Source organism: Mastigoproctus giganteus, chromosome 8, assembly GCF_048544385.1.
Source record: "Mastigoproctus giganteus isolate SK-2022 chromosome 8, ASM4854438v1, whole genome shotgun sequence".
NCBI classification, from domain to species: Eukaryota; Metazoa; Arthropoda; class Arachnida; order Uropygi; family Thelyphonidae; genus Mastigoproctus; species Mastigoproctus giganteus.
The window spans coordinates 156965896-156978600 of NC_143582.1; the positions used below are offsets into that span (position 1 = coordinate 156965896).

Consider the following 12705-nt stretch of genomic DNA (forward strand, 5'->3'; position numbering starts at 1 on the left):
ATTAATAACCACCCTATGTCTCCTCCCACTCTACCATCCTTTTATCCATTGTAGCAACTTACTCCTAATAGTATTCTGCTCCAATTTGTACAATAGTCTTCCATGCGCAACTGTGTCAAAAGCTTTCCTGAAATCGAAATATATGATATAAAAATTATTATTTTGCATCCAGTTCCTTTGTAACCACATCATAATATCCTAAAAAATTTGTTAGACAAGACGTTCCCTTAACAAACCCACGCTGTGTCTAAATTATTGCTGCAGTCTTGTCTAGATGATCCTGCAATTCATCTTTAATCAGTGACTCCATTATTTTACCCGGAACAGAAGTTAAACTAACTGGTCTGTAATTACTCGTGTCACCCTTCGACTCCCCTTTGTGAATTGGGGATACATTTTCACAACTCCAGTCCATGGGACCTCCCCTGAGTCCAAGGATGCTCTTATAATTGGGGCTCAGGGTTTGCTTAGGTTCTTTGCCGCCTCCTTTAATATAACTGGATAGATCCCATCCACCCCAGATGCCTTTATTATGTTTAACTTCAACAATTTCTCCTCCACTTTGCTCTGAGTTATTACAAAATCATTAAGCACCCTGCTACAATTTGATAACCTTCTGCCATCTTAAGACCTTAATAACTCCTCATGTAAATGCAAAATGCAAATGCAAAATACTCATTCAGTTTGTTTGCTATCTGAGCAGGATCATCAACAGCCGAACCATCGATATCTATCGGTATTTTGGGTATTTTGAATAAATTCAAGGAAGAGCTAGACAAATTAGTGGAGGGAGATGGACAGGTGATTATTATTATTATTACTAGCCATATGTAGCAAGGTAGCCTGAGACTTATGCTGGACCAGTGAAAAAAAAAAAAAAAATTCTTTATTACCCTGAGAGAGAGAGAGAGAGAGAGAGAGAGAGAGAGAGAGAGAGAGAGAGAGAGAGAGAGAGAGAGTCAGAAGTAGAAAGGAATCACCAAGAGAGGGAAGAATGATCATATCCAGCTCATGACCCTGGGTATGCCAAGCCCATACTCACCAAATGTGAGCTCCCGGGGTAAATGATGTGGAAAGGTTTTTTTTTTTTTTTCTTTTGCTGATGGTTTATATAAGCTTGCTTTCTTGCATCATTTGCCACTATTAATACTAATTAGCTTATTTCCATGCTAATGTATATAATCGTCTTAAATTATCGGAACTTAAAGCAATGCTTCAATCACTTTTATTGCAGTGATCTGTAGTGCATAACAGAACATAAATAAAATAATTCTTCAGATTTTCTCTTCATGTCTGAGGATGGTCAGCAGCACGGTCTGATGATGGCTATCGGCAAAATACCCGAGGCGTCACCCTATTGTGTATATTAGTTGAGGCTATGCTTAATAAAATATATATTAAAAACTCCACGCTGTAAAAGGGTGGTTAATTACACATATTAATAATTCTTAATAAATAAAAAAACATTAAATAAAATTTTGTTGGTGACGTACAAGAGAGGGAGCCGTTCTTTTATCAAAATTTCTACCGTTGCTATAGCAGCATTTTACAGCGCTGTCATGTATGTGCTTATAGTGTGCTGTAGTAATGATAGGGGGGGTGAGGAATTTCGATTTGCCAATATGGTAATTTCCCTCTATTTCATTAAGTGTATATCTGTGTATTTGAAAGAGAGACAAAAAAAAAACAAAAAAAAAAAAACGAGTAATAATATTTAAAATTTTAAAGTTTTTAGTGGAATTTTATTTTTAGGACAGTGCACCTGCAAAATCAAATTTAGTGGTTTTGTAACATTTATCACTTAAAACACCTATACATCTAATGATTAATTCCATTCAGGGGCGTACGAATATTGAAACCCCTTGGGTGAATTGATATTCAAGAAAAGAACAGCAATGGTGAGTTCTTGCCTGGATTGAGGGGTACCCACATTTGTTGGGATGTGGGGTCCTTTTGCAGTTGAGGGAGAGAGAGAGAAAAAAAACAAAAAAAACACCCTAGTAATAATTTTTAAAATTTTAAGGTTTTTAGTGAAATTTTATTTTTAGGACAGTGCGTCTTTTAAATCAAATTTAGTGGTTTTGAAACATTTATTGCCCAAAGCACCCATGCATCTAATGATTAATTCCACTCAGGGTCGTACCTATATGGAAACTCCCTGGGAGAATTGATATTCAGTTTTCAGTTAGTGTTTACAATGTAACACAGGTGAAGTAAACTTATACTGCATCACCCAAAAAATTCCTTTTATCCAATTTATTTGTCCATCCCTTCTAAACCCCAGGGGCTTACATCTGGTGAGTATGGGCTTGGCACACCCAGGGCACATCCTGAGCTGTATATCATCATTCTTCCCCTTTTTGGTGATTCCCTTTTACTTCTTACCCTTGCTCTCTCTCTCTCTCAGGGTAACTCAGAAATTTTTTTTTTGGCTGGTGCAGCAAAAGCCTCAGGCTTCCTTGCACCATATGGCTAATAATAATAATAACCATTTCTTCAGTCAGTTTTTAAACTTTTTCAGACTTTTACCTCCACAACATGAGTTGAAAATTTATTCTAACAATAAGTTACTCTCCAGCTGTAGACAAAATTCTGTGACCACCCTTTTTAAATTTAAATTTATGCCCCTTCGTTTTGTTTTCAGAGAAAGTAAAAATGCCATCAGAGTTTACCCAACCAATTCCTATGGAAGGGAGAAATTGGTTGAGTAAACTAATGTTTCTTTAATGTTTCCTGTCTCTAATGTCAAAGAGCACTTGCTTCCTCTTGTAAGTTGATTGATTTATTTCCTTACATACCTGCTTGCACCCTAGTGAAACAAATGTTTCTGTTTATAACTCTGTATGGTCACTGCAGCCAGAGGAGTTTACAGCTTTACTTCTACTGTTTTACAGCAGCAGATAAACCAGTATACCACTTAATAACAGGCTGTGCTTCTTTTTGTTTTTATATATATATTTTTTTGTGGCATTGTATGGGCTCAATTTCACAATGCACATGTTAATATCCACATCCACATATACATTAACTTAGAACCACAGCCATGATTTGTTCTGAAATTCACAACTTAGGAAGTCAGTAATTTGACATGACAAGAGTAAATTGACAGTATACATTGTTTGGGGACATAATGTATTTTAATAAATAGTCACCTACATATTGTAAACGATAGTATCCAGTATTTTTAATTTTTGTGGTTATAAATAATAATGTACAGCATGGACAAATAATGAATTTTAAATTCTTTTCCAGAATTTGTTCAGTCTTTTACAAAAGTGCACTATAGCATTTTCTTAAAACAAATTAGTGGAATTTTGTGGTAAAGTTAATGCCCGCAGTATGATGAGTTTGGTGTGTCACAGGCTTAAAAAGGTTCAAATCTTGCTAGTCCCACAGGAACTAGTACTTGTTGGTGATTCTGTTGTCAGGGAAACGATGAACATGGTATGTAAAAAGGATAGATGGACCAGAGGTATGTCTGCCAGGAACAAAGGTTGATGATGTGGTAGAGCGGATATCATCTTTTAAGGGCACAAAAGGTGATATTGTTGTATCTGTTGGCACTAATGATATTAAGGGTAGGAGACCGGCAGAATTACTTAACAAGTACCGGTCACTGTTTAAAAAAAGCCCTAAATTAGGGTTGAATTTGAAAGTGTCTGCAATTCTCCCCAGACACGATAGGAGGGAGTATATGATGAGAGCCTTGTTGATCAATACGGCCCTGGAAAGATTGTGCAAGGCTCAAGGGGGTAAATTTTTTTCAGCCTGGTCTATACTTGTTAAGAGGAGAGACTGCTTCTACAGGGATGGGATACACTTAAATAGAAAGGGTGCAAAAATATTTGCTGATGCTATCGAGGCAGTGTTAGGTGGGTCGGAAAACTGCTAGCTTTGGGGGATACAGGACTAATAGATTAACAGTAGCCACTGGCAGAGGTGAAAGTGATTCTTGCACTGCTTCTATTGGAATGAGCAGCAGCCTGGAAAACAAGATGCAGGGTATTTCAGAGACTGCTGGGAGTCATTGCAGTACACGTAAACACATGGGTTGTGTTAGTGTAGCTAAGAATAGGAACAGGTGCATGTATACTTGCGTATACACCAATGTTAGGAGTTTGGTAAATAAATTTGATGAATTTTAGGTATTGCTCAAAACATCAAAGGCAGATATTGTTGGGATATCAGAGACATGGTGTCACACAGATATAAGGAATGCAGAACTGGAATTTCGGAAGTACAATGTGTACAAGAAGCATAGATAGAATAGGAAGGGAGGAGTGGTTATGCTATTAGTTAAGAAACACATAAAATCCAAGGAAGTGAAGCCAGTCGACATCGCTGGACAGTGCAGTGTCAAGTCAGTTTGGTATGCCATAAGCACTGGGAGATCAAAATTGAGAGTAGGAGTGTGTTATAGGCCTAATGACTCTGATGAGTATAATAAGAAACTGTACAGGGAAATAGAGTGGCCCAGTAAATCAGAGTCTTATAATGGGGGATTATAATTTCCCAGATATTGACTGGAATTTGTGGGTTGGTCACTTACACTTTTGTGGATTTATTGGACGATTGTTTTCTACATCAGCATGTTCGGGAGGCAACTAGAGGGCGTAATACTCTTGATCTGATTATCGGTAGTGTTTTTCATGCATTAAGAATCTGCAGATAAAGGAAGCACTAGGTGGTAGTGATCGCAGTGTGCTGAAGTGGGATTTACTCAAAGAGGTAATTACCATTAGAGGTAAAGAGAAGGGTTCTTGTTTTCGTAAAGGCGACTACAGTGGTCTGAGACAGTATTTAAATTCTATACGGTGGTACCAGCCGATGATGTTACCAACAGCAAATTCAAAATGGGAAGCATTCAAAGAATTTATCTTGGAAGCTACTAGGCTTTACATACCAACTAAGAAATGTTGTTCAAGGTTTAGGCCTAAATGGATGTCAGATGAACTAATGAGACATATTACAGAGAAGAAAAATGCATGGTATACATATAAATTAATGGGTGACATGGAAGCCTATGATAGATATAAGCTGGTCTGTAACCACGTCACAAAGGAGATTAGGCAGGCAAAGGCAGATTATGAGAAATCCTTAGCAAAGCATGCAAAGAAAAACAAAGAGTTCTTTACCTATGTAAACTTGTAAACTCTAGAAGGAAAGGGATGAATCAGATTGGTCCACTGGATATTGATGGTTCAACTGTTGATGATCCTGCTCAGGTGGCTAACAAACTGAATGAGTATTTTGGATCTACATTCACACATGAGGAGCTATTCAGGGAGGGGAAAGACAGAGGTGAGTTCAACTCTGGCAGTGAGCTAGATGATTTTGTAAAACTGAGAGGAAAGTGGAGGAGAAATTGTTGAAGATAAACATAAAAAAGGCACCCGGGGTGGATGGGATCTATCCAGTTATATTAAAGGAGGCAGCAAAGGAAGTAAGCAAATCCTTCGCCATAATTATGAGAGCTTCTTTGGACTCAGTGAAGATACCCATGGACTGGACAAATGTGACCCCAATTCACAAAGGAGGATCAAAGGGCGACACAAGTAATTATAGACCTGTTAGTTTAACTTCTGTTCCAGGAAAATTAATGGAGGCACTAGTTAAAGAAGCACTGCAGGATCATTTAGACAAGACTTCAGTTACAGCTCGGACTCAGTATGGTTTTGTTAAGGGAAAGTCTTGCCTGACCAATTTGATTGGATGCTATGATGTGGTCACAAAGAACTGGATGCAGGGAATAACTTTGATATCATATATTTGGATCTTAGAAAGGCTTTGGATACTGTTGCACATGGAAGACTGCTGCACAAATTGGAGGTGTGGCATTGGAGGCAATTTGCTGCTATGGATAAAAGGATGGTTGAGTGGAAGAAGACAGAGAGTGGTAATCAATGGACACTGCTCATCGCGGACTAATGTTGTTTTCTGTATTTATAAATGATATTGATGATGGTATATCAAGCTTAATGTTTGAGTTTTCAGACGATATGAAGGTTGGCAGGGTTTTTAAGGAACCTAATGACAGTACGTTGCTGCAACAGGATCTATAAAAGTTGAGCAGATGGGCTGAGAGGTGGCAACCGAAGTTTAACATTGACAAATGTAAAGTACTGTATATGGGAAGCAGTAACCCCAGTGTAACGTATCAACTCTGTGGTACTATACTGACAGTGGTAGAGAACGAAAAGGACCTGGGGGTAATTGTGAAGGCAGATATGAAGTTTTCTGTGCAGTGCAGATGCTCTGCAAGAGTAGCTCATGGTGTCTTGTCAATGATATACTGGAATTTTTCTAGCAGGGATATGGAGGTGATTATCTCCTTGTATAAGGCAATGGTCAGTCCACACCTTGAGTATTGTATACAGGTCTGGAGTCCTCATTTTAAGAAGGATGTAGAGCTGTTGGAATGAGTACAGAGAAGGGCAACAAGATTAATGAATGGAACAAAGGGTTGCTCTTATGAAGAAAGGTTTAAGTTTTGCAAATTACTGTGTCTGGAGACTAGGCACCTGTGAGGTGATCTGATTGAGGTGTATAAAGCCTTGAATGGTTTGAGCATGCTCAATGTTGATGGGATCTTCCTCTTGCTCAGAGTAATCCCCTGAGAGGCCATAAATTCAAATTGAGGAAAGACAGATGTAGGATTGATGTGCGGAAACTTGCCTTTAGCCAGCGGGTAGGTGGTTGGTTGAAGACACTTCCTCCATCCTTTGTTGTGGAAGTTGATAGCCTAAATAAATTTAAGGCCGAGCTGGGCAGGTATCTGGATCGAACGGAGCAGTGAAACGGGAGAGTTTTTTTTGGCTGATGCTGCATAAGCTTGCTTTCTTGCATCATATACCTCTACTAATGCTAATCCCTTCCTTGCCACATGGCTACCATTAGGAAATGGTTCTCTAACGTATTAACTCAGAATTACTGATGTCCTTGTTATTTTCAGGTTTTTATGTTTATGTTGTTGTTTAGGAGCATTAGCAACTAAGGCCATATTGCTCCGGGGATATGCGTTGGTCATCCCCTGACCTTTCCGCATCCTCCGTATTTGGTGGCTCACGGGCTCGAACCGCGGTCTAATCAAGAAGCATGTGCTATGCACTGCTGCTCCTGCCCACCTGGCTACGGAGGCGCCGTTATTTTCAGGACACACACACTTAGACTGATGTATAATCTCCATGACAGCTGAGTTTTTTAATTGTAAAGTAGTAAGTATAACAAAAATGCATATTAATATTTTGTCACACATATCCGTAGGGGCTCATTATTTTTTTGTATTTTTTTTAAATTTTAATTCAAATTTTAAATATTTAAAAAATGCTGTGTATTTTTACATATTATTAAAAAAAACAAATACTTATTCTGCTGAAAAAGAAAAAACAAAGTTACATTTATAATATATAATGATGAATCTAATACATTCTTCCATTTTGGTATTCGGAGAACCATTAAGACTGAGAAATTTCCAAGTTCTGTTTGTGTGCGTATTAATTTGTTTATCAAATAAATGAAAGGAATAAACAGATAAATATTATAATAATCAAAGCAAGAAACTGTTTTGAATCAATAATAATAATAATCAGGACAAAAAACACATTTTGAACAAGGGTTAAACATAAAATTAAGAGGAACTACTTTCTGAAACAGACTCCAATTTAGACTACACATGCATGCATACAATGTATGCATGCAATGCAAAGAGTGACAAATAATTATAGACCTGTTAGTTCAACTTCTGTTCCGGGGAAAATAATGGAGTCACTGGTTAAAGAGGTGATACAGTATCACCTAGACAAGACAGCAGTAACAGTTCAGACAGCACGGGTTTGTTTAGGGGAGGTCTTGTGTGACCAATTTGATTGGATACTATGATGTGGTCATAAAGGATGCAAAAAATAATTTTGATGTCATATACGTGGATTTCAGTAAAGCTTTTGATACTGTTGGACATGGAAGACTGCTGTACAAATTGGAACAGTATGGCATTAAGGACCAGTTACTGCAATGGGTAAAGGGATGGTTGAGTGGGAGCTGGCAGAGAGTGGTAATTATGTACACTGCTGTATGTGGACTAATGTTATTATCAGAGTCTCGCAGGGTTCGCTGCTGGGCCCATTGTTGTTTTGTGTATTTATCAATGATATCGATGAAAGAATATCAGGCTTAATGTCCAAGTTTGCAGATGCTACAAAGGTTGGCAGGGTTGTTAATGATAGTAAAGACAGTATGCTGCTGCAACAGGATCTAGAAAAGTTAGGCAGATGGGCTGAGAAGTGGCAACTGAAGTTTAATATCGACAAATGTAAAGTACTGCATATGGGTAGCAGTAACCCAAGAGAAACGTACCAACTGTGTGGTACTGCACTCAGGGAGATGGAGAATGAAAAATACCTGGGAGTCAGATATGAAGTTCTCTGAGCAGTGCAGATGGGCTGCCAGAGCAGGTCATGGAGTTTTGTCAATGATATATAGGAATTTTGCTAGCAGAGACAAGGAGGTGATTATCCCTTTGTATAAGGCAATGGTCAGGAGACTATTGCCTTATACAAAGGGATGTGCCTACGAAGAAAGGCTTAAGTTCTGTTTTGAACAGGCTCAATGCTGATGGGATACTTCCGCTCACTGGTGTGCATCCACCTGTTACTCTTAGTTATCCTAACACTGCCCATGTATTTACTTGTTCGATGATGACTCCCAGCAGTTCTTAATATCCCCAGCAACTTGCTTTCCAGGCTGCTGCTCATTCCATAGAATTGTTGAAGCTAAACATAAAAAAGGCACCTGGGGTGGCTGGAACCTATCCAATCATATTGTAGGAGGTGAGAAAACCCTTAGCCATAATTTTGGGGGCATACTTGGATTCTCAGGATTGGAGAATGTGCAAATGTATCTCCAATTCATAAAAGGAGATCAAAAGGTGACACGAATAATTACAGACCTGTTACCACCTTAATGTTTGTTACAGGGAAAATAATGAAGTCACTGATTAAAGAAGTAATGCAGCACCATGTAGAGAGGAATGTATTTATACTGCATTCACAGCATCGATTTGTTAAGGGTCGGTCTTGTCTAACCAATCTGATTGGATACTACGATGCAGTGACCAAGGAAGCGGATGCAGGTAGACTTTTGATACTGTTACACATAAAAGACTCTGTACAAACTGAAGTGTTTGGCATTAAGACCAAGTTACTGCTATGGATAAAGGAATGATTGAGTAAAAGAAGACAGTTAATGGTTATCTCTTCATGGAATTCCCAAGGGTTCAGTGCTGGGCCCATTGTTTTTAATATTTTTTTACTGATATTGATGAAGGTGTATCAGGCTTAATGTCTAAGTTTGCAGATGATAGAAAGATTGGCAGGGTGTTTAATGACAGTGATCACAGTGAGTTACTGCAACAAGATCTAGGAATATTAGATTGAGAAATGGCAGTTAAAGTTTACCATTGACAAATGTATGGTAGAGCGTATGTGTAGCAGTAATCTCAGAGTAACTTATCAACTGTGTGGTATTATATTCAGGTTAGTGGAAAATGAAAAAGACCTGGGGATAACTGTGCAGTGAGATGTGAAATTTTCTGAACAGCGCAAACAGGCAGCAAGGATAGCGCATTGGCTCATAGGGTCAGTGATATACAGCAACTTTGCTAGCAAGGGTAAGCAAGTGATTATCCTTTGCATAAGGCCCTGGTTAAGTCATATCTTAGTACTGTACACTGATCTGGATGCCTCACTTTAGGATGGATATAGATCTGCTGGAACGGGTGCAGAGAAGGGTAACCAGATTAGTGAAGGAAACAAAAGAGTGCTCTTACCAAGAAAGGCTTCAGTTCTGTAAATTTCAGCATCCAAAGTCTAGCAACTTGCAGGGAGATCTGATTGAGATGTTTAAGGCTGCAATTGGATTGAGTAAGCTAAATGTTGACAGCATTCATAAGGGAGTCACGAAATCAAGTTCAAGAAGTATGGTTGCAGGATAGTAGAGCAGATGAGCATTGAGAGAGTAGAGCACAAACAAATTTCTGCCCCCTCACAACCACAATACAGTATCCCCTTGCATCATGATAAGATAAAATTTTGTATTCATATAACCAAAATTTTACAATTCGGGTTTCTTTTTATGTATACATGGTTCGATCCACCGACCTTAAACTAATGAACTTTCCAGTTATTGTTCTCACCTCTTATAGATCATGTGGGGGGGGGGAAATATTAGTAGGTATTTCAGACCACCTTTTCAATGATGCACTCCTTATTACCATATATACAGTGTTGGGCATGAGTTTGTTGCTACCTCTTTGTGTTTTTGACTAATATTTAATTTTCCTGGATGTATTTTGGGCTTGTTTTCGTAATACTTTGAATCTTATGGAACTGTAATCTTACTGAGGGATTCCTGTATTCGCTTAGAAAAGTAGTGTAGTTTATTTTGCTTTATTAAACTTTTACCAATGCAGCTTTAAACAATTAAAAAAAAAACATTGAGTGTATTGAACTGTAAATATTCTAGCTTATGTTAAAATCAATCAGTAAGGCAATCTTAAAAACACCCATGTTTAATCAACAGAGCAAAGTTTCCAGCATCCTTGCCCTCCTCATCTCCTTCAACCCATGCATGGTACTAAGTACTATAGGTTTTGATACCTTTAGTATTTGGGGTTTTCATAAAAAAAAAATAAAAAAAAAGGAATTTTATCAAATTAAAAAAAATATATAAAATTTTTTTCTTTGATTTGACACCATGGTATGTTTCTCGTTAGAAAGAAAAACCCTGAATTTCTTCCTTACATAACATTTATTGTATGTGTTTCATATGATGAATATTACCACCTGTCTTCGTATTTGCTATGAAGACAGATTTCAAATTCAGTAGCTGGTTGGTGAGGAGACACTTTCCTCCACATCCCTCCCATCTCCATATACAGTACATGCAAATTACAGAATCACACTAAGACAGATCTAAAGTCAGTACTGTTAGAGATATGCACACATTTACACTGATTTTTTTAAACAAGTAATTTTTAATTACATATTTGAATCTTTTTTGTTCAGCTAGCTGTAAAATATACCTAAAGATGGCTGCAGCTGTACACCGTAGTGCTGAAGGATGCTATGTATTTTCAAGTCCACCAAAAGCACTTCTGAAACCAGTGTTCCCTCATCATCAGAGAAGATCCCAATCCCACTACTACAATAAGTAAGTGTTTAATTTAGCTGATTTATGGGGCTTCTTAATGTACCGTTATGTAATTGACTTAATAATAATAAGAGCTTAATTGACGGTACTCACCTCTCACGAAAGTCGCTTGTTGTGACTAAAAAAAAAAAAAAAAAAAAAGAGGTGAGTACCATCAGTTAACCTCTTATTGCTATTATTATTAATTAGTGTTTAATTTATTTGGTTTATACACAGTGGAATTGCCAAAATTCAGAAATATTGGAATACAGGTGGTCTGAGCCTTTCTGGATCCTAGAACTTTTTAAATTTTATGTTGTCATATTATAGTTGTATATAAATTTTAAAAAAATGTAAAGATGTTGCAATTCTCTACTGCAATTTATTGTATACTAGTTTATAATCCAGCATCACAAGGTAGAGGGGTGCCTCTGTAGCCAGGTGGGAAGGAGCAGCAGTGCGTAGCACATGCTTCTTGATTAGACTGGAGTTCGAGCCCGTCACCACCAAATACAGAGGCTGCGGAAAGGTCAGGGAATGACCACCGCATATCCCGGAGCAATATGCGGGATATGCGGATATCCCTAAAAAACCAAATAACAATCATAAGGTAGATTAAGGTGTAAATCTACCTTGTGATGGACCTTTTTTGTTTTACTTTTCTTAATCTGTTGTGCAAATTTCTTTGACATTCTGTAGCTGGCCTTGGGAGGGGGATTCGGAATACGTAACCCCCCCCCTTGCTTTAATGGACCTCATTTTAGTGCTACCACCTGTATTTGAGGGAATTCATTTAGCCTGCTATGATTTTCAGAGTGAAGAGAAATAAAGGCTCCAAGCCTTATAAAGCCTGGCTCCCACACTGAAATCCACTCAAGACAATTAGTAGATAGATCTGCAGATACTCCGACTGAGCATGTTAGCAGGGCCTGGTCATGCACTCAGCAGAAAAACTTACTTAGACCTTCAACAGATTGTGACCAACCACAGCTGCACCCTCTTGAAGAAGTATCCAGCCAGAGAACCCACCAGGAAATAACAGACTCCCTACAAGCCCAAGAATTAAACAGTAATTCAATTCATGTTCTGCCCACCTCCTATGCTATGCTTACCAACCTTCTTGCAATACCTGCATCTCATCTACATATATACAAAATTCCCTCAATACCACAGCCAACCCTGCCTCAAATTCCTCAGGATGCTTTTGAGCTACCGATATTGATTGCCCTCCCTGTCATGCTGTTATTTCTAATCAGATTTCATTATCCCCCACTCCCTAAATAACAGCCTCCAAACCTCATCTGACACTGGCTGAGAAATATAATATCTTCGTAGTTTCCACTAGAGCCAAGATTTTCGCCTCCGGATTTGGACCTAGAACATCTCCTGAATCTATTAGGAGAATGTTTATTGAGGAACATAACATCTCAGTTCAGGTTAAATGGCTTAAAAGTTTGCAAATAAGGAAGGAGGCAATTTATGCCTTCTTCCTAGTAATGCATTCACCCACTGCCTATTAAA

The 12705-nt window shown here is 38.1% G+C and overlaps 1 protein-coding gene across 2 annotated transcripts in view; it reads left to right on the plus strand.

The window, feature by feature from the left end:
* Positions 1–1480: 1480 nt before the first annotated feature.
* LOC150081951 (radial spoke head protein 3 homolog B-like) overlaps positions 1481–12705 on the plus strand; it is a 136348-nt gene continuing 125123 nt past the window's right edge. Inside the window, exons 1-2 of one of the 2 annotated variants that reach the window (XM_090379843.1) lie at positions 1481–1625; positions 11061–11205. In XM_090379843.1, coding sequence (XP_090235969.1) covers positions 11084–11205 — 122 coding nt within the window. In that variant the 5' untranslated portion in view covers positions 1481–1625; positions 11061–11083. Of the gene's footprint in view, positions 1626–1779; positions 1899–11060; positions 11206–12705 lie in introns of those variants that run through there. The other variant, XM_090379844.1, reaches the window with a different exon arrangement.